The following is a 23,105-nucleotide window of genomic DNA, read 5'->3' on the forward strand; positions in this document are numbered from 1 at the left end:
AAAACTTGCAAATATTCTTGGACGTAATATTAAAATAGAGAAACATGGTCGGTGAGTATTCATATAGATGTTGTGGATTCTCAAGCGTTTATATACTAGAGCTTTCCTGTGCATTCAATTAAATTTCTCTTCTTCAAGAGGAAAAGGAGGACACGGTAAGCACCATGGTACTATGCATCATAGTGACATAGTCCAATGAGAAACGTGCCACAGAGAGACTTGGACCATGAAAAGCTTCCTATGATATCAGCCTTAAGATGACATAACAAGTTGTTTAACATGTCTGAAATCATATTGACGAGTTCATTAAAAGGCTGGATATTGAACGGGTACCTACCGGCAGCTTCTGCTTGTCTCGATATAGTGTGAAATGATGTTGGATTTGTGCAGTTAGGGTTGGACATGGTTGCAGTAGTTGCAGATTTAAACAGAGTGATCATAGGGCTATCTCCCCCTTCCTGAGAGTGCAATATTTGCCCGTCAGCACCAGGAATCAAGCCCAACCAAGGAGCAGTTTGCATAAACTGGCGGGTATCGACTTCTCTCTGTTAAATACATAATACAATAGATATTAAAAATTCCTCTGTGTGGAATATTGTGTCACTATCACAACAATAAATACAATCAGTGTTCATGCAAAATAAGTTGATAACTGAAAAGAACCTTAAGATCATTGTAATTCAATGGTCCAAGAACAATTTACTTCAATACACAGAAGGACATAAATGGAGGACATGATGGCATCGCGTACTGATCTACTTAGGCAGATATTCCTCAAAATGGAGGGACTCAAATGCATAATGCTAGAGGCACTGGTGACCTAACTAAGTGTGGGAATATTAGAGGGAGAGACAACAGGCAAAAGAAATGGTGGTACACCATTATAGCATGCATGCGGTGGATTGTTTGGAGGAAGGGAAATGATAGATGCTTTGAAGAAAGAGGCAACTACATTCAGAAGATCAAAATGAACTGTTTATGTTTGTTTTTATATTGGTATAAACACTACTTTTTAAGTGATGCTGAAGCAGTGATTGAATTGAAAGACACGTTAAAATCACCAGGAATATACTTTTGGTTTATTATCTGTAAATACTTTTGGCAGCACTTTCTTGGTGCTATAATAACAAAACACTTGCCATTTCTTAAAAAAAATAAGTTTCCACATTTTTTGTAAAGATAAAGAACTTTTGTTCTGATATTTCATCAAAATTTTAATTTTTAATATAATTTTCATATATTTACAAATAAAGATTTAAGTTTCAAAGAAGAGAGATTCAGTTGTGTTACAAGTGCTTATGTGGGGATCAACCTGAGAGTGTGAATCGCCTTTTTTTGCATCATCCCCCTACTGATCAAATATGGAGCTATTCCTCAAACATGTTGGGACTCAAATTTGTTATGCAATGAGACACTGGTGATCTACTGAAATGCTGGAATATCAGAGGGAGAGACAATAGGAAAAAAACATAGTGGTATATCACTCCAGTGCATATGGTGGATTATTTGGAGAGATAAATCTTCGAATGAACTGTTTTATTTTTTGGGAGGTTGGGGGAGATAAACAGACTTTTTAAGTGCTACTGAAGCACTATAGAATTGAAAGACTCCCATATACTTTTGGTTTATGACCTGTAAATACCTTTGACAGCACTTTCTTGGTGTTGTATTGACAATACACTTACCATTTCTAATATAAAAAGAAGTTTTCACATTTATTGTAAAGATAGAGAACTTTTGTCCTTATATTCATCAAAGTTTTCATCTTTTAATACAATTTTTGTTTAGATTATTCCTTATCCATGTATATTACAAAAATGAAAGATTAAGGTTCAGATCAATGATAACATACAAATAGAAGGGAAGAAAAGAACTTTAGGAATTAGAAAATAATTTCACAAGGAAAAGAAAAGAAGTTGTTGAACCCTGGGGATTATGATACTATAAGGGGAGGGGGAAAAGGGAATGACATTTTTGTAAGAAAAGACATTGACAATTGGTTGGTGACGATGACAACATTGGGAAAAGGGGAGGAAGTCATAACACGGGATCATTTGGGGACTAGGAGGACAAAGCTGGAGTAAGTGAGAGAGAAGAGCAACACATTTGTTGAGAGGCGAGAGCCACAATTTGGTCACGGAAGGTGGAGTTCAAAGTTTTGGAACCAGGGGAAGTCAAAAAAGTGAGAAATACCGTAAAATCCTGCAACACACCGTACTTTCTGGCAAGGATTGAGTTCACTTAATGCGGTAATTAGTCTCAAACCCCGGAGAATTTGGATGTGCCCAGGTATACAAGTCAAAATACTAGCATGAACTGGTCGTGATTAGACAGGACAGGACATGGCTCACCTGCAGCTTACCGACCCTAGATAGGAGGATATAGAGGACAAGGATTAGGGAAGAATGTTAGTAGGTAGTCGAGCGCTGTCTAGTTTCCCTTTATAGTATTGTTTCTATCACTCTCCTAATGTGTTATTCATCGAATTTATTGTTTTCTGTTGTTTCCTTTGCTTCGGTGACCGTAGTATTTTTTTGTTGCGACTGTTCTCTTCTTCATTATGTTTCAGCATGACTGGTTCACTACTGTGTTTCCCTTGTGTACTTGATTTTGTCTTCACCTGAGTCAAGGGTCTATCAAAAACAATCTCTCTATCTTCACCTGGGTTGTTGTTGTTGCATAGTCTTCTAAAACCTAATCACATCTTCACATAACTTCCAGACGTCAATACCATGGCAGATCATTAATCCATCATTTATCCTGTCTCAAACATGTAAGCTTATGAATTAGCCCTTAACCTTATCCCTTATTTGGCTAACCAACTACCTATTACATTGACTGAGAGGATAATTTACTTATTGATCCTGCCATGTCTTCAATAGCAATAATAGAGTTGTCAAAGAGGGTACAAGCAAAAACAAAGGTAGCAAGGCTATATTAAATATATTTGTTTGAAGAGAGTCAGATCAACATGTGTAGTCGGTACTTCCACCAATCAATACTGTAATCTGTCATTTCTCCATGTAATGTTTAGAGTGAGAAGCTCAGGAAGAGTACCAATACAATATCAAGAAGTCCCATCCAGTACAATACGCTACCAATCTCCTTGATTCCACAAAGGACTTCAGCTTTGAGTTCAGACTTTGAATGCCAGCAGCTAAGATGCTCCTTGGCAAGCCTCATGCAGCCTAAGCATTCGAAAAAACAATCACATTACATTTAGATCTCGAACAACAATAACCACTTAACGAGGGGGGAAAGCACAGATTATAAAATTGTATTATTTTTTTGGGATAAATTTAACTATTTATTGATGTGATTGAAAATGTCTTGCATATTCATGCATACAAAAGTAGAAGAAAATTCCAGACAACATGATTCTCCAAAAGACAGCATTTCTATTAAGTTTTATTTATACTTCCCCCAATATTAGATTCATTCATCCGATAATCAAGTTCGAAGGACAGTGATTACAGGTTGACCCAAAACTCCGGGATAGTACACAAACAGTCTACTCAGAGAGATGGTACCTTGCCTAAAGAAATGCAAGGCGCGGGATGTTGCTCCCTAGCACTCGTGTGGACCATATGGAGAGAAAGAAATAGGAGAGTTTTGATGGAAAAGAGAAGGATTTTGTACACTTGAGGAATAGCCTCTTGTGCCTTATTTCCTTTTGGGGCACCCACGAAGTTCCATAGGTATAGAAGATCGGGTGTTGTTTGTAGAAAACTATTATCACTTTATAAGTTTTTCTGCTCGTGCATACTTGTATGCGTGTACTTTGATCCTTTGTTAATAAAGCATATTACTTGATGTAAAAAAGATCCCTTTGGAGGTCACACTTTGCTACATAATGTAACAAACTAACCTGAGATACCACCATCAAATGGAAGTAACCCTATAGACTTCGGCAAAGCTTCTTGCAGTCCAGTAATCATTGGTTCAACAGTAGTGATCTGGACAAGAATTTGGAATGCATTAGAATTTGAAACAGAGTTTGTAATGATGATATGCCACAAATTGCAGACTGATGAATCTACAAATATTGTCGTTTATATGATCTCAAAGTCAGCAGGATGGTTATCAAATAAAGAAAAAATCATGATAAATCAATGGTTATGGTACAGTGACATGAATACTGAAATAATATTGCAGAACAGCATCGCAAGAGACTAGTAATTGTCAAAAATCTGTTTACCTTGTTCGATATATTATCCAAAAGGGCTCGGATAAGCCAAGGAAGTGACCTAGATCCCAAGAGCTTGACTAGAGAAAACATGTGAGGCACACCAAAAAACCCACAGTACAATCGAGCAAAGCTCTGGTAAGCAGAATTCAGATCCTACAGCAAGAACAATAAACAAGGGAAGGATTATTACACTATAAAATAATATAAATAACATGGGAAGTAATTGTATCCAGTCTATTCAAGAGACACTGAAAATATAATTATACAGCAACATACCCAGTGAAAATCCTACAAGTGGGGTCTGGGGAGGGTAGGATGTACACAAACCTCATTTCTACCTTGGCGGGGTAGAGAGGTTGTTTCCGATAGATCCTCAACTCAAAAGAAATGTAACTGACACAGGAAAGTAAGGAAAAAAAGAGACCAAGGAAATATCAACGTACAAAACAAGTGTAGCGACAAAACAGCAATGTACAAAACAAGCGTAGAAACCACGCGATACCTAAATCATACTACTAGAAATACGACAACACTTGACTACCTACTAACCTTCTACCCTAATCCTCGACCACCATACCTTCCTATCTAAGATTATGTCATCAGCCAGCTGAAGGTGTGCCATGTCCTGTCTAATCACCTCACCTCCCTTGGTTCTTCTTCAGCCTACTTCTACCTCTCCTAACTCGTGCTACAACCAACCTCTCACACCTCTTCACTGACGCATATCCTTGCACCTATCTCGTCCGCCACGGAAGCCACTCCCAACTAGTCATGTATACTTAATTCTTAATCATATCTCTCCTAGTATGTTCACACATCCATCTGAGCATCCTCATCTCCACTACCTTTATCTTCTGAACGTGGACATTCTTGAGTGGCCAACACTTTGTCCCACATAATAGTGCGGGTCTAACCACCACTCTATAAAACTTACCTTTAAGCATTGGTGAAAGATTCTTATCACATAGTACCCCATAACCGAGCCTCTATTTCACTCACCCAACTCCAATATAGTGTGTGACCTCATCGTCTATCACCCCGTCTCCTTAATTTGGACCTAAGATACTCCCTCTGTCCTTTTTTAATTGTCCAATTTTGACCTTTTTACTTGTCATTTTTAACAAATCAAGAAAAGACAATATTTTTACCTATTATACCCTCAATTTATTTAGACAGATAATGTTTTTGAAAAAGGTAACCTCTTTAATGAGTAAATTAATTTTGGAATTCTATCAATTAATAGGGGTAAAATGGTAAACCCACTATAACAATTATTATTTTCTTAATAGGTGAGTCAAGTCAAAAATGGACAAGTAAATAGGGATAGAGGGAGTACTTGAAGCTCTCTCTTGGGTTGGGTATGACAAATATAAATATGACCAAAAAGTTATTTGCATAGCCACTATGAGAATAAACTTAAAAGAGGAAAAAATTCAGGGGTAAGGTGATTGAATGAAGTAGACAGCACCACTAGATCTTTTCAAAGATTAATAGTCATAGAAGATATAATGTCATTGAAAAATATTACATACGGATGGTCAGAAACATAAAGAAAATAATAGATGGGGGAAGAGTTAATTTTTGGGGAGAACACTTTGAAAGATGATTTCCCCAATATGTATATAGTATCATACCAAAAGGAGTTGACAATTCAACAAATCTGGAGGACACATGGTGGTAAGGTGTTCTGGAACCTAAGGTTCGGGAGGAATTTCCATGATTGGGAGGTAATTGAGTTCCAAAGACTATTAGATTTACTTCACTAACAATGTAAGTCTTTTGATTGCAATGATATTCGGAGGCGGGGTTTGGGGAATGACAAAGATTTTTTTTTTTTTTTAAATTGGTAACTTTGTCTATTCCTCAAAAATCAGTACTAAAACTGTACTGGTCAGTATTTACAACATGTACTTCAAATCCTACTATCTTTTACTAAATTGAGTCTAGTACATCAATTATGGAGATGGTATCATTTGACAACGCTTCTTTTGTCAAGTCTTTCTATGAGAACCGTTTTGATCAAAGAGAAGGTTATCTTTTCCACTTAGCTCGATTTGGATTCTGGTTTGGGTTGCCGCTAGAGGGGAGATTTTGACGGCCGAAAATATAAGGAAGCGGAAGGCTAGTGGTAGTTGGTATTTTATGTGCAAGGAAGCCGGTGAAGATATCAATCATCTCCTTCTACATTGTCGTTTTGCCTAGATTTTATGGTTGAAAACACTTAATTTGTTTGGCATGTCATGGAAGATGTCAAGAATAGGAAAGTAGTTCATGTTCACCTGGAGTCATGGTAGGAGGAAAAGGCGCAAGGCTTGGACAGTTGCGTCACTAGCACCTATGTGTGTATCTGGAGAGAGAAATAGGAGAGCTTTCGAAGGGGTAGAGATGAATTTTGTGAATTTGAGGAGTAGCCTCTTAGCACCCATGATATTCCTTGTTGTATAAAGGATTGGGTGTGAGTGTCTTTCATAGAAAAACATATGTTTTTGTAGGTTTTCTATCTTTGGTATGCTACTTGCATACAGGCGAGTTTGGGGCAAGAATTAATGAACTCATTTACCTTATCAAAGAAACAAAAATCAACCAGAGAGAGTATAAGCAAATTACAGGTATTCGGAAACTTAAAGTACTTCAAATTTCACATTTATCGCTACACTGGCATACAACTCTCGAACTAGACTAAGATCCCTTACAAATACATAACTGAATGCAAGTGTAATTACAAAAGCTAAACCTTAGTACAACTAGTTGGTATCTTTTATAGAGATCATTTGCTGCTATTGTATTCTGTCTCTAGTTGGTGAAACAACTTCTTACTACAAGAATTTAGATATAACTCATCTCCTTTTAGCACATTCAATTATCACAATGTCGCACCTATACCGAGGCATGTGGAGAGACACCTAGGATGTCACTAAAACTATCACAGTTGGCCTCTTCGTTTTCCTCTGTGTTCTACTTGCACCCTCATTTGATCAGTTTTAAGCTCATTTTCTCAAATTGCATTAGTAAGATTCAGATATCATTTCTTCAGCTCAAAAGCAACATTCATAACATACAACTGAGAATACAATGAACAACTGCAGGAAAAAGAATAAGAGAATGGTTGCAACTGAAGAACTTAGTAGATTAAGTTCCATATAGTAGCCTGAATATGGTAACAGCAGAAAACACCATTTAAAGATTAATAATGTAATAGATAATTACATCAGGAAAGTGTCAAGGAAATAGTTTCTTACAGGAGTTCCACAGTAGAAATTTGGCTTTGCATAAGGAACCGAAGGCTTCTGGACAGGAACAGGGGGCACTCGTGCTGATCGGACAAAACGCTGAGTAGTATTGCAGAGGATGAAATTTGGCAAGAAGTCATTTTGCATTTCTGTCCAAATCTAGAGCACATCAAGAGCATAATAAGTATCTTGATTACATCAATGAGATGTTCCGGCATCGACAACTTTCTTATCAGGACTCTTAATTAAATTAGAAAGGTTAACAGGAAAACAATCAGTCCATGGTGATTTATAAAATTTAGGAAGAAAAATTAGCACACATCGAGGAATAAAATTTGAGAATATAGAATAGGCAGTTATCCAATAATCCACGTATACAGGTTGATCGTTCACGTGTCCTGCACAAATGAACACAACCAAGGATAGTCCACTGTACTGATGATAAAACTAGCACTGTTCTAATGCACAGCACATTAATCTTGGTCTATAACCCTTTGTCACTTGATCAATGGACAAGTTGCAGCACTTCCTTTCTAATGAAATTGCAGACCTTGCAGTAACCAAAATGATAGGCTATATTTCTGCATCTGTGTACCCTAGTAGTCACTGTTTTCCCCCTATTTACATACGGAACCTACTGTAAATCAATTCCTTATTATTTACTTTTTCCTTTATTCTTTTGCGTCTTTTTTTCTGTTTTTACCTTTTCTCTTCTTTGAGGGGGGAACTATTTTAAGTTTTTGGCTTGAACTCTTAGCTTAGCCTTTGATATTTCACAAATGTTACTTTAGGAAAAAACTCAACATACTCAAGAATTACAGAATATCTGATATGAAACTGAGTGCAAAATTTCACACCTTGACAGTAGAACTAAATATTAGTGTAGCTGACATACTGCAAAATAAGGGTGGTGGACAGACAGCATATCAGAAACATGTCACTGCTCAAGACAAAATGATTCGAAAATACAAGATTATGTGGTGTGCAGGAAGAGTTCATTTGAGTTTCCTGTTTTAAGTTGTCCTTCTCAACTAAAACAAGAAAGGTGAAGAAGCCGTTTCTTAGTCTAGGAGGAAGAAATCAATCAACAACTATGGGTGTGTTTGGTATGAAGGAAAACATTTTCCGGAAAATGTTTTCCAATTTTCTCATGTTTGGTTGGGTAAAATGTTTTCCAAATCAACTCATTTTCCTCAAATTTAAGGAACATGACTTCCCTTCAAAAATTAAGGAAAACATTTTCCAAAGCTCTCCTCCAACTTCATATTACAATTTTTTTGTTGAAAAAATAAATTTAAAGTTTTTTTAAAAAAATTATTTTCAACTTCAATTTTTTATTTTTTACCCCACCCCTATCCCTGCCAGCTCCCTAACCCCCCCAAAAAAATAAATTATAGTTTGTTTTTAAAAAATATTTCAATTTTTTTATTTTTCACCCCACCCCACCCCTACTCCCCCTACCAGCCCCCCACCAAAAAATAATAATTTAAGTTTGTTTTTTAAAAATATTTTCAACTTCAATTTTTTATTTGTTTACCCCACTCTCACACCTTNCCCCCCCCCCCCCCCCCCCAAAAAAAAAATTAAAAAAAATTTAAAGTTTGTTTTTAAAAAATATTTCCAATTTCAAATTTTTATTTTTCACCCCACCCTCCCCTCTCCAAAAAAAAAATTAAAGTTTGCATTTAAAAAATATTTCCAATTTCAAATTTTTATTTTTTCACCCCACACCACGCCTACCTGCGGCCCCCCATCACCCCCTACCAGCCCCCCACCCCCCTCCAAAAAAAAATTTAAGTTTGTTTTTAAAAAATATTTTCAATTTCAATTTCAATTATTATTTTCTACTCTAGTAAAAATAAAAGATATTTTCTCAAAAATAATTTTCATTCATAAATTAAACACTAAAAAATATTTTCTATTCACCAACCAAACATGAGAAAATAAGTCAAAAATCTACTTGTTTTCCAAGAAAACATTTTCCTTCATACCAAACACACCATATGCCTCTCTAAGAGAAGAAAATTTTGAAAACCTACCTCAATTTAATTTCTTTGCTCAAAAGAGCCAATTGGAGAAGACAATGATACTACTATATAAAACAGAAATGCTGAGTTCAAACACAATTTGTATTTCACGCCCCTTTCTGCTAAATTCGTCAACCACGTTTGCTAGTTCTCTGTTGTCTAGTTCCTCTTATTACACCGTGAAAGCCTTACATACCCAATCGTCTACTGTAAATGTACTCGTCACTTGCTTGAATTGAATGAGAAGCTGCCATTTTTCGTAGCCCAGTACAACTCTGTCACCCCACTCCTATTCATTCCCCCACACAGAAAGTGCGTTAACCATCAATCCCACCACTCCCAAGTCCCAAGCATCTCTTCCCTAATCAAAATCACTAAGAGAAGGCAACTTTAGACTCTTGTGATCATATCTATTCTTCCTTTTTTTTCAAAAAGGGAAACCAACATTTCAGAAGGTGCAATTTTTAACACTATGCACATACAAAAAGAAGATAGGAAATAGATGTTATTTCCTTAGTTCTTTTCACATGTAGCTAGTGTAATAAGATGAATTTTGGGGGGTTCTACTCTTTATTGATTGCACTCTCTGGGTGCTATTCTTTAATAAAATTTTCATTAATATTTTTTAAACGAAGTTATGCAGAAATTATAATAAAACAGAGATTGATAAATATGAATATCTGTCATACTAAATTTCACACAGGATTGAAAGAGACATTGACAAACCTGTGAAGCAAGTCGACTAGAATAAGAAACAAGGGATACATTCTCCTGCATCTCATTCAACATAAGATTGAAAGAATCTATTGTAAGGTCTTTCGAGAGTAATTCATGAGTAAGTTGCAAGATGTCCAGCAACATTTCCAACTCCTGATAAATGTACAGAGAGAGAGAGAGAGGAGAGGAAGTGTTAAGTTTTTCAATTAAGAGATAAGAAATGTTCAGATTGGGTTAATCCAGAAGATATGTGAGAGTATTTACCACAATAGCACATAAATCCTGTGATTCAAAGCGATCAAACAGAAATTCAAGATTATCTCTAAACATTTTGTTCATCCTATCAGCAATCAAACTTCTCAAGTTGATGGTCCTACCTAGAAGCTGCATGTTACAAGAATTTCTAGTTAGAAAGGAACACCATAGAAACAAACATAATGTAGATAAATCAAGATTCTCATATACAAGTCCAACTTTAGAACATAAATATAAAAACGGAAAAGGGCCTAAAATACCCTTCAACTATGCGAATTGGAACAAATATACCCTTCTTCTACCTTTCGGGCCTAAAATGCCCTTGACATTAACCTTTAGGCTCTATTTTGCCCTTATTTTTAACAGCCTAAATAATAACATCAATTAACAAATTCATTTATGACGTGTCACTATCCTATTGGCTACCCTAATAATTAATTAAACTAATTAGAAAAATCAAACCCACCCAAAAGACCCACCCATAACCCAAATCTTTTAACCCAATATTACCCAAACCTTTTAACCCAATATCCAGCTCCAAAACTTTTAACCTAAAAAGAATTTTACGCTCATCCTCTTCAAATTTCATCTCTTCTTCCTCAATCGAAGCTCACCGGAACTCAATCGTTCTTGACAACAATTTGAAGTTTCTGTTCTTCGTGCTGTTGCGGATTAATATCCTCACCCACTCAGGTAAGAATTTCTCTATATTTAGTATTTTCAGTTACGGTTTCGGACTCTAATGTTGTTATAATTTGATGTATATTTACATTTTTATGTTGTTACATGTGGTATATGCTTGTTGTAGTTGTTTTTAGAAGATACACTATTTTATGTTTTCGTTATTTTCTCGATTTATTATCTTTTAATAATGTTGTCTCAAGCTGAAAGTTTTATCTTTTTCGGCATACATTTCTTGTTAGGTATGTCATACTTAAATGCATTTATTTATTGTTGGTGTTGCATTCTCTATCTAATCTAATAGACATAACATGTGGTCCCTATCCCCTTTGTCTTCTCATAAAATATTGGTAGATTCCTTGTTTGTTGTTTTCTTTATTGTTTTCTAATAAGTCACTTTCTCTTTTTTATATTTGTCATGTGACTTTCTTCAAAGAATGGATGAAAAGGTTGATGTGGTCTTTAACTATGGGGGCAAGTGGGCCCTGACTCCTCAAGTTAATTACATTAAAAAATTGACTCATATATGGAAGGAGTATGATCCAGATTTGCTATCATATATAGACCTTTGTTCAGAATACATTGAACAATTGTGTTTTAGTAAGGTGAAACAATTGCTATGCTTGGGGCCTTCTAATAAGTATTATCTAGTAGAGGGTGATTCAGGAATTAGAACACTGCAGAATGTATTGTCTACTCAATCTAATGTGCTTCAACTTCAATTGTTTGTTGTTGAAGAGGGTGAAGATTATGTCCCAGCTCTTGACATCAGTCAACTTAATGAACCTTTCCCTATCACACTAGATGCAGTAACTGATTGTGACAGCAACCAACTGAATGAATCTCTCCCTATTACAGTAGATACCGTAATTAATGATGATATCAACCAACTTAATGAAGCTTGTCTTGTGACAATAGATGCAGTAACTGATGGTGAATCAAGTGAGGAAGAGAAGGGTGAAGATGAACCTTTTGCTAGTGATCATGATAGTGATGAGTTGGAATTTTTTAGGAAGGAAAAAAGAAGAAAAGTAACTGAGAAACTAGACAATTTTTTGGAGTTAGAAAAGGGTATGAGCTTCAAGAATCTTGATGAAGCTAAAAGAATTGTGAGTTATTATTCAATTGTTAGGAAGAGGGGTCTTTGTGTTGTGAAGAGTGATTCTACCAGACTTAGATATAAGTGTGATAGTGGTTGTCCTTTTTTGTGTCTAATATCAGAAGTTAAGAAAGGTCAAGGATTTGAAATTAAGACCTTATAAACAAAACATACATGTCAGGAAGCCTTTAAGAATAGAAGAGCTACTCAACAAGCTTTAGCACACTACTTCAAAAACAAGGTTCAGAATAACCCCAAGTACAAAGTGAAAGACATGAGGAAGGATGTAGATGATCACTTTTCCCTCAATATCAGTTATTCAAAAATGAAGAGGGTTAAAAGACTTATCTTGGAGAAACTTGAGGGTAGTTTTATTGATGATTTTAACAAATTGGAGGCTTATGCTCAAGAATTGAGGGATAGCAATCCTGGTTCTGATGTGGTGATAAACATATCTAAAGATGCTTTGGAACAAGGAAAAAGAAGATTTTTAAGAATGTATGTTTGCTTTCAAGCTTTGAAAATTGGATGGAGAGCTGGTCTAAGGCCATTTATAGGGTTGGATGGAACATTTTTAAAAGGGAAGTGTAAGGGATTATTGTTGGTTGCCCTTGGACAAGATTCAGTAAAGCATTTCTATCCACTTGCTTGGGCAGTGGTGGATAGAGAAACAACCAGAACATGGAAATGATTCATTGAGTTGTTGAGAAATTCATTAGATCTAAAAGATGGTGAATGATTCACATTTATGTCTGATATGCAAAAGGTACTAATTTGTTAATTTCTTTTTCACTTTCTGATTGTTCTTTTGTATACAGTTGAACTACTTACTTGTTTTGTTGTTTATTGTTTCAGGGGTTGATTGGTGTTGTTGGTCAGTTGCTTCCAAAAGCACATCATAGATGGTGCGTAAGGCACATAGAAGCCAATTGGGCCAAGACTTGGAGAGGTGTAGAGATGAAAAAATTATTGTGGTGGTCTGCTTGGAGTACATATGTAGAGGTATTTCAAGATCAATTAAAAACCATGGGCTCCATGTCTGAACAAGCTCCTGAATATCTGTTATGGTACCCTGCACAACACTGGTGCAGGGCCTATTTTGACACAATTTGCAAGAATCAAGCATGTGAAAATAATTTTACTGAGTCATTCAACAAATGGATTTTGGAAGCAAGGTCAAAACCAATAATTAAGATGTTGGAAGATATTAGAATCAAGGTATTATCTATGTTTATTCATAACTACTTGATATAATATAATCTTACTATGTTTATATATGTCTATATAAATATTTCATTGTTATGTTACGTGTAGGTTATGAATAGGTTGAAAGATCTTGAAGAGGAGGGTAAAAAATGGACAAGAGATTTCAGTCCATATGCTATGGATCTTTATAAGGATTACAAAATCATTGCACATGGTTGTCATGTTCAATCTAATGGAGACCTAGGTTATGAGGTGGCTGAGGGTGTTGATAGACATGTTGTGAGTCTTGTTAGGAAGAAATGTACATGTAGAACATGGGATTTGACAGGAATACCATGTCCTCTTGCCATTAAAGCTTTAGAACATGATAAAAAGGAACCACTGGATGAGATGAATTGGTGGTATTCAAAAGAGGCTTATATGTTGGTGTACCAATAAAATTCAACCAGTTAGGAGTGAAAGATTCTGGAAAGTGTATCCCTCTCATGCGATGGAGCCACCAGAAGTACATAAAATGGCTGGTAGACCAAAAACTAAGAGAGTAAGGGAAAAGGATGAAGCAAGAAAGAGGGAGGGATTGTGGTCAAAAAGTAGAAAAGGACTGAAAATGTCATGTGGTCACTGCAGTGCACCAGGTCACAATAAAAGGAATTGTCCTCTAGTAAACTCATTATTCCTTAGTTAGTCATTTGTTACATTGTTTATTTAATAGTCTAACTACTATGTCAATTTGTTCAGCTTGAAAGAAGAGCACAAGTTCTTCCAGATGTGCCACTGTCAGCACCACAATCAAGTCAAGAATCTGTCTTCATGTCAATTCCTGGATTTGTACCATCTCCTAGTGTTCAGACAAGCCAACCAAGTATTGAAGTTGTTGGTCCTTCAAACTTAAAGAGGAAACCAAAGGACAAACATGTTGCATTTATTGATGAAGATGAAGATGAGCTTGAAAGTGAGGATGAGAATGAGACAGCAATAATTAGGCCTAGAGCAATATCTGAAGCTAAAACTAGGCATCAAATGAAGAAGTTGCATCAACTACCAACAGGATCAAGGAAGATTAACTTCAGGGGTGATGAGAGTGGTGTAAGTATGCCTACCAACCTGCCATACTCACCAAGAAAGTTGACTTGGAAAGGCAAATCATGTGTGACCTCAAATCAGTTGGCAATAGAAAAGGAGAAAAAGATTGGAAAACTGAATCCAAAGAGAGGCAAGCATTAGGAATAACAATTATGCATTATGCAGTGATTTTTGTTGATTATGTAAATGCACAATGAAAACTTTTATTTTGTTTTTGTGAATCAGTCCTGAAGCTGGTCGTTTCAGTCTTGACACTAGTCAATTTGTGTTCTTATGTTTTGTGACTGGCCATGAATATTTTTGTGGGCTGAAAGTATGTTTATCTTATAAATCTTATGTCTTGTTGGAGTGCAGAATGTATGTTTTCTCTGTTTTCAGGAATCAGTTTATTCAGTTTCTGAGGCATAAGTTTATTGTGTTTCGTAATGGAATTACACTAGTCATTTTGTGTTCTTATGTTTTGTGGGCTGAAAGTACGTTTATCTTATAAATCTTATGTCTTGTTGGAGTGCAGAATGTGTCACAGAAGTTTTTTCTTTGTGAAATCAATTTCATTATAACTTTCATCTTTATTGTTGCGTAGTATTAGCTCACTTGGTTGAGCAGCAATTCATGATTTTAGCTCTCTGGCATAACATGGATAATGGTATATGCACAGGTCCTATTGTCACTGTCCATATGTATCTTCAGCCCACTTATTATTTCTTTTCCATGGAATGGTAAAACAAAGATTTGCTTCTTTACTAGTGAGGGTCTATCGGAAACTACCTCTCTATCTCTACGAGGTAGGAGTAAGGTCTCCATACACTTTACCCTTAATGAATTTGTGAATAAAGATCAAACAAAGACTTGATGATACATATATGAACCTGATTTTAGAGTTTCTGTGGCCTGCTAATTTGGGATGCATATATGGACTATGGTTCTGGATGATACACATTTGTAAAGATCATTTTCAGATCCTATGCATACTTGTAAAGGCATTGGTGATACGATTGAATTTTTGCAAAATCAAGTGCATTCAAAACCTTAACATCCCCAACCATTTTCACAACTTAACTCTGCCAGAAGAGCAGCAGTCATAGGATTCAAAGAACTAAAGTATTGGTATAGTTTAAAGCAAAATATTCTTCATATCTTGTCAAACTTCTAATACAACATTTTTACGCTAACAAATAATATAATTTTTTGTAAAAAGATTGTTCATTACATAACACCATAACACCAAAATAACACTTCTGCAAAAAAAATTCATTACAATCAAACTGCAAATTTCAAATATGCAAATCTCTTTCATTTGACAACAATATCAAGTCACTAAACTAACCTAACCGACTAATAATACTAATGTAACACAAACCATACTACATCATTTTTACGAATAGAATCCAATTCAACTTTTTGATTATGAATCATCATTGACACATGAGGTGGAGTTTTTCATCGAACCAATTCCAATAACCACAAGAGTTTGATCCAAGACGACGACATTTGTAAAATCGGCGTCCACCATTTTCAATGGTCGTAGCAGTAAAACATCTTGCACTCAATCCCCACTTACATGTATGGGACTGTAATTGTTGAGGAGAAGAAACAGAAGAAGATGTCGACATTGTTGAGGAGAAGAAAGTGAAGAAGAGTGGCAACTTCAAATTGTTGGCCAGAAGAAACAAAAATTCTTACTTGAGTTCTGGTGAGCTTTGATAGATGAAGAAGAGAGGAGATTTGGCCAGAAAGTTTGAGTTCGGTGAGCTTCAATTGAGGAAGAAGAGAGGAGATTTAGATCGGAGCGTATGTTATTTTTAGGTTAAAGGAATTGGGGATAAAAGATGGGTTAAAGATTTGGGTCACTTTAATGGGTGGGTGGGTCTTTTGGGTGGGTTTGATTTTTTTAATTAGTTTAATTAATTATTAGGGTAGCCAATAGGATAGCGACACGTCATAAATGAATTTGTTAATTGATGTTATTATTTAGGCTGTTAAAAATAAGGGCAAAATAGAGCCTAAAGGTTGATGTCAAGGGCATTTTAGGCCCGAAAGGTAGAAGAAGGGTAAATTTGTTCCAATTCGCATGGTTGAAGGGCATTTTAGGCCCTTTTCCGATATAAAAATGATATAGAAAGGGAGAATGAGTAAAAAATGACCTGGTATCTAAGTAAAAAAGCAACAACTGGTCAAAATGGATGCATCTCCTTTAAATGAATGGTACCCCGAGTACAATGTTCAAATTTTTATAGACTAATACAACATATGCTTTTAAAAGGTCATTGTATCCATGTCAAAGGTTTTCTGGACATGAGGTATGACATATATAAACGACCTTGTCTTCTTCCGCTTCCACTCCCCACCCCACAAGGGTAAACATGATGTTAATAGTGTTAGAAACTATTAGAATCTATATTCTATAGCATATATGTAAATATAGTAGGTAGCTTGATTTACTCCTATTATAATTAGGTATTGATTTGTATTGATATCCTCTCCTTTTTAGGACATATAAACTTAGTTATTTAAACCCCAATAGCTTGTGGGAAAAATCAAGTTGAGTTCTCTCAAACTCTTGTTTTCTCACATGGTATTAGAGCAGGACCCATCTGATGTTGGGCCAAGAAAGAATTAAACTTGCCTACTATGTTACCAGCCTCAAAAAAATAAAATTAAACTTGCCTACGCACCATATGTCCAGCCCTTGGTGTGAGGTGGGGTGATGTGTGGTCTCCTTATATGGCTTAAGCAATTTTCCTCCCTTTGAACTAACTTTTGGAGTGTGAGTTAGGCCCAAAACCTAATTTTACATAGTATCAGAGCTTTCTTTAGTGACGCCCCCAAGGCCCAGCTCAAGTGGCAAAAGGTGGAGGATTTGTGGCTTAGGTCGCAGGTTCAAGCCCCACACCATGCAAAGCGAAGCCCGGTATTTAAGTGGAGAAGGGTAGAGGGGCGGGCCCATTATCCACCAAGTTTAGAAGGCTATGATTGGTCCAAAGGGCGGGTCACAGACGGATTTCTCGGTTAAAAAAAAAAAAAAAAAAAAAAAAAAGCTTTCTTTAGTGACAACAAGAATAAAATAAGAGAACAAAATTGCTGAGCATTTTTCCAGCTAAAACCTCCATTGTTCCAAGATTCTGGCACTCCCCAGTGGTACTGTGCATATACCAATACCACCATTACAATCGAAGTCCTCGTGTATGATGTTTCCCAATCACTTTTACGGCAGATTCCTTGTTTCAATAGGTTTGCCGTAGTACTCCGATCCTACCCATGTATGATGTTTCCCAATCACTTTTACGACAGATTCCTTGTTTCAATAGTTTGTCGTAGCACTCTGATCCTACCCATTAGTTTTTTTCCCATTTTGACCACTTCCCGGTGGTCAAATCTAATTTTCCAGAAAGACAACAAGTAGTTTTCAGTTTTCCAGATCTATTCTTTGGGTTCTTTTCCAGACCTTTCTTTTCAACACAAATAGATTTGTTTTCATGTCTCTTGGATCAAACAAAGAAGAGTCTGGTCCGGTCTGAATTCAGGCACGTCCCGCCCGTCTGCTGCTAGGTCCGTAAATGGTGCCGGGCAAGGTTCTCTGTTAGGCTCCTGTAAGGGCGGGTATGAGAAGGGTCCCCCTCTCCCTTGTCAAAGCTTAGTTATATGTTTAGCACTAAATCTATGGCACCAATAACTCAAACAATGGCATAACCACAGAACCTTTGATAGGTAGTGTGAACTATTTATCTAGGTCCTCCTCTGTTCAATTATGGTGCAAGGAACAAGGTGTTCAGAACACTTGGTTACACAGACTAAGGATACTACCGAAAAAGATAGGGACGAATGGGAGAATATTGATGCTCAATTATAAAGTCTGTTATGAAATTATTTTTTTTTATGAAATATTAGTCTATTATGGAAATCTATTGATTCGAAGTCAATGTCGTTGTTCCGACCATTCCAAACTTGCTTGTTAGTTAGGGAAAAGGCTCATGGGCTATACACAAATGACATATCCCTCCTTTATAATGTGATTTCTCGATTGACTAATCTTAAAAAGCAGGACTCAGACAACTTGACCTATCTTAGACAGGTTCATGTGGTTATGGGAGAATTTAATGAGTTAATGCCAGCCGCTCCAAGTGTTGAAAAGCAATTGGAGCAGCGCCAGAAGATGTTTCTAGTTGTTACACTTTGGTCTTCCATCGGATCTTGACACAGTGTGTGATCAAATTTTGGCTAGCTCTACTGCTTCTGTTGTGGATGACATGTTTGCTAAATTGTTACGACTAGTTGCACCACTATGTCGTCTAGTCATCTGTCATCCAGTACCACCTGCAGATTCTTCTATTCTAGCATCCAGACTGGAAATCGACATGGAGGCCGGTATGGAAAACAACTATAACAAATTGGGCCATACCCGTGATGTGTGCTACTCTCCATGGTAAAGCAAAGAATGTTCATGTTGCTCAAACTGAATCCACCGATAATCCAACCAATCAACTGTTCCATTTCTTTAATCTCTCCAAATTTTAACTCCTTCAGTAGTTGCTTGATCCATATGAGTTCACATGCAGCCATTACCATACCTTGATATTTTTTTTGTTGCACTTGATCTAGCAACCATATTTTGTTTCTTGCTTTTTAAAGATACGAAATTTCCCCCAACTATAACACACTATCCATAAGTGGATCGAATGTCAGAGGGTGATCATGCCCAATCTATATTTGTATATCCACACCCTGTCAACACGGGTGCGGTAGGGATTTTGAAGAGTCCATGCAACATATGCAGGCCTTCGTAAAGTCACTATTTCCCTACAACAGATTTTATGTATCGAAGAATATAGATAACTTCATTTCAATGACTGCCATAGGGTGAATCCAAGAACTGACTTACAACACTAACCAGGAAAGAAATGGTAGGTAGAGTCACAGTGAGATAATTTAATTTTCCTACTAGCCTCTGATATCTTCCCGGATAACTAAGACGCTCCTCAGGGTATCAATAAGTATACAACTTGTCATCCGTGTCATCTCAAGAATATCAAGTGCATACATCCACTATCAAATGACAGTTTTTTATTTGGATTGAGCAACCTCAATGCCAAAGAAGTACCTCAATCAACAAAGATCCTTAGTCTAAAAGTGTTGAAAAAGTGATGTTTCAACTTGGTAATTCCATCTTCATCATTACCTGTAATGACTGTCATCGACGTAAACCACCAAGCACATGCACAAACCTAGAGCAAAAGTGACAATAGAATGCAGAATGGTAAATTCACTTTGGACCATGCTAAATTTTCCAAACCGTGTAGGAAACTGCTTCAGACTAAATAGTGACTGTCATAGTCTACACACCATGATACTAGACTCCACCTAAACAACAAAGCCTGAGGATGCTCCATATATACCTGAATAACATGTCTGGAATGGTAGAATAAGGACATCAACATGGAATCAATTGATCGCCACTACATAATTGAGCGTCAACCTTCTCCCACTGTGCTCGGATCTTTTCATCACCTCACTAGCCTATTTTGTAAAGTGATCTTGAACACTTTGACCCTTGCACCACAACTCAATCGAGGAAGCCAAGTTAAATAATTTGAACTTCTCATAAAGGGTTCCAATGTAATCAAAGTACTTGAATTTCCAATTCTCGTGTATTTGGAGCCAAAAATATCAACCCTGAAGGAAATGAATTGAAGAGCTAGATCACTAGCTGAAAACTTCCGACGACTATTTTCCATAAAAAAAAGGCTTGTGGATGAGGTCGGAAACAACATATTAGAAACCTTCTAAGTGTATGAAAGTTGCTGAAAATCTTCCCAGACGCAAGAAAACAACTGTAAACCTGCCAGAACAGTGATAGATCTGAATCTGGTTGTCGAAACTTGTAGGATAGGTATGGGTCAGGGCAGAATAAGCAGGTGAATACTGAAAAGAAGAGTGACCTGAAACATGTCGGAAGACTGCTCACACGCTTGGCGCGTGGAGAAAACACATTACCGGAGATCTTGTTGTTGCCGGTGTGTGAACAGTAAGATGCCAAAGAGGCTTGCTGGGTTTGCTCGCTTGAGTTTTGTGAACCTCGTGGTAGTGTTGGCATTCGCACAACACTCGCAAAACAAGAGATGACGCAAATCAACCCTAACATTAGTGGAAGTTGAAACACGTTGACCTATTTTACTGAGTTTTCTTTTCTGAATGTTTCTCACCAAGGCTCTGATACCATTTGAAGCCAAAGAAAAAAAAGATAGAAATCGGCTTTGATTTTTCCCTCAATGGTTTACATGTCCTAAGAAGCAAAGTAAATCAATACCTAATTACAATAGAAGTAAATTAAGTCACCTACTATATTTACATATATTCTAAAATATTCATAAAGATTCTAACAATATCCATGATTTATTTTGGTCTATGTTTGCATAACCTTTCTTTTTCTTTTTTTCCCTTTTATTCTTTGATAAGTGGGTTGTGGAACCTTTGACAGATACAAATATTATTATTTTTTTGACAATAGTACTGTTAGGTAAAATATTATATCTTTTTCTTTGTAGATACAATATCATATCTTTTTATCCTTTTATTGAAAAGATTTAGCCAAATTATTAAAGCAACAGCATATTTTCCATGTCCTTAATTTGACACACTAATTTGGTTTTGGAAAAACAATTCTTGTCAAGACAAGTCACTTGTATTGAGCCGTGTCTGTTACACAAACATATCCAAACCTCTCAATGCACACCAGTCAGGATATTTTCACAATCTTTGAAGAATGGAAGCAAATGCAAATTTGGAAAATTCCATAGACCAGAGAAAACGAGGTTGCTTGAATACTTGTCGAACCCACTACCACTGGACATAAAAAAATCAGGAGATGAACCCTGGTAAAACAGATAAGTTCATGACCATATACAGAATATAAGTTTATATGTACCTTCACTCTAGTCGTTTTTAAAAGAGCTACGAATCTCATTGGCTGGACTGCAAACTTTTCACCAATGTCTATGGCAAAGAGAAATGATGGATCAAGTAGCTCACTGCAGAATAGGAGATCCTCAACTTCTTATAGACCATCTTATTCAGTAAAAATTAGACAAAAGGTAAAGAAAGGAGGTACCTGGCTGCCCAACTTTTGTAGTATGTAAAAATAGTCTCACACAACTTCAAGACAAATATATCAAAACAATTGTCCACCTGGAGAAATTATGGAAAACAAAAAGTTCTGTAATAGCCTTTAATTCACACAGGGAAGATAAGAGTTTTCTATTGAGTCTACTAAACTAAATTTCCTAAAGCATAATTGATATTACAATATCTTAAACCAAACGCATTTTAAGTATAACATGAGGATATCTCCAAGGTGACAACAATGCTTGAAATTCAAAATAATAGACTTCCTTATTTCATAAGATGGAATTAAGAATGTTGTTCACAGCATAAGAATCTGCTGAATATAGAGATTGCATGTACATATGTGAAGTTTGGAAGGTGGAGAGACGATGACCTAAAGGATTTCCCTGGATCAACAATATTAATATGCGAATGTAACGTTTTGTTACCTCAGCTTCAATTTCATCGTATAAAAAACGTTGCTTGAGGATCACTAATGCTTGCTGAGCAGCATCATTATAGATGTCAAATGACATCAAGGCACTCTCCAGAAGGCCAATAATTGGAGATTCGATCACATGATCCACCAGCATCCATGGAAGGGAGCATTCAATGGGGAACTGTAAATAGAAATGGATAAAATTTCTTGAAATAGCCATGACAGCTTAAGAAGAACTAGGCAAAGTCTTTTCTGTACAGTTTTTGTATATTTTTTTTTGTTTCAGGAACAACTTTTAAGATGTTAAGAAGATTCAGGGAGCATCCTGATGTCAACTCACAAGAAAGGAATAAATGGATACTGATATGTACTAAGAAATGAGCCTTTACTTGTGAAGTTGAAATCCATTGATATACCACCAACACCAAAACTTCTAGCAAATAAGAATTTAACTACACAAAAGAAAAAGATCATCAAGCAAGTTCACACTTATATACCTGTATAACACGAGAAGACTCCAGATAGAATTCTCTAAACCATAAGAAACCAAGATCGGTCAAAGTTCCTAGTGTAGCTGCAGGGAGTGCATGGAATTGGATTATGCTTAAGAAAATATATTACAAAATAAACACTGGTATATGCTCAAAATCATTAGAGGAGTCAGGAGGAGAAACATAAAGCAGTGGCTTATGAAGGCCAGAGAGATGATACAGAAGAACTCATATGTTCTTGTACATGCAAATGACTTTAACTAAGTACGTACAGTATCACCAACAGTTCTACACCTAACTTGCACATTAATGAAAAAGATAATGAATGTTTGTCTGCCTTAAAGGAGATAAATAACATAGTATAGATAGATACCTGTGTAGTCTAATACATGTAAGAAAAAACCAAGCTTGTAGAAGAATGCCTCCAGCTGTTTCAAGTCATTGATAGGTATTTCCGAACCACTATTTCCAAAAATACCACCAGGCTTCCGCATGTTGCCACCGGAAACCACTTCATATATGAGGAACTGCAAGCAATGGACCTGACAAAAGGGAGAAGTCAAGCATTGATAAGGTTAACATACCGTATA

General features: G+C 36.3%; 1 protein-coding gene and 1 pseudogene across 2 annotated transcripts in view; one reads left to right on the forward strand and one right to left on the reverse strand.

The window, feature by feature from the left end:
* Nucleotides 1-23,105, reverse strand: part of LOC125843741 (protein PIR) — a 57,871-nt gene that overhangs the window by 7,929 nt on the left and 26,837 nt on the right. For both annotated transcript variants that reach the window (XM_049522928.1, XM_049522929.1), the window contains 12 exons: nucleotides 22,889-23,057; nucleotides 22,522-22,598; nucleotides 22,035-22,205; nucleotides 21,593-21,669; nucleotides 21,410-21,512; nucleotides 10,428-10,547; nucleotides 10,173-10,316; nucleotides 7,429-7,578; nucleotides 4,199-4,342; nucleotides 3,869-3,956; nucleotides 3,058-3,188; nucleotides 338-545 (listed from right to left, as the gene is read on the reverse strand). In XM_049522928.1, coding sequence (XP_049378885.1) covers nucleotides 338-545; nucleotides 3,058-3,188; nucleotides 3,869-3,956; nucleotides 4,199-4,342; nucleotides 7,429-7,578; nucleotides 10,173-10,316; nucleotides 10,428-10,547; nucleotides 21,410-21,512; nucleotides 21,593-21,669; nucleotides 22,035-22,205; nucleotides 22,522-22,598; nucleotides 22,889-23,057 — 1,582 coding nt within the window. The remainder of the gene's footprint in view (nucleotides 1-337; nucleotides 546-3,057; nucleotides 3,189-3,868; nucleotides 3,957-4,198; nucleotides 4,343-7,428; nucleotides 7,579-10,172; nucleotides 10,317-10,427; nucleotides 10,548-21,409; nucleotides 21,513-21,592; nucleotides 21,670-22,034; nucleotides 22,206-22,521; nucleotides 22,599-22,888; nucleotides 23,058-23,105) is intronic.
* Nucleotides 11,435-13,790, forward strand: LOC125843743 (uncharacterized; annotated as a pseudogene).

Source organism: Solanum stenotomum, chromosome 11 (genome assembly GCF_019186545.1).
Source record: "Solanum stenotomum isolate F172 chromosome 11, ASM1918654v1, whole genome shotgun sequence".
NCBI lineage: Eukaryota > Viridiplantae > Streptophyta > Magnoliopsida > Solanales > Solanaceae > Solanum > Solanum stenotomum.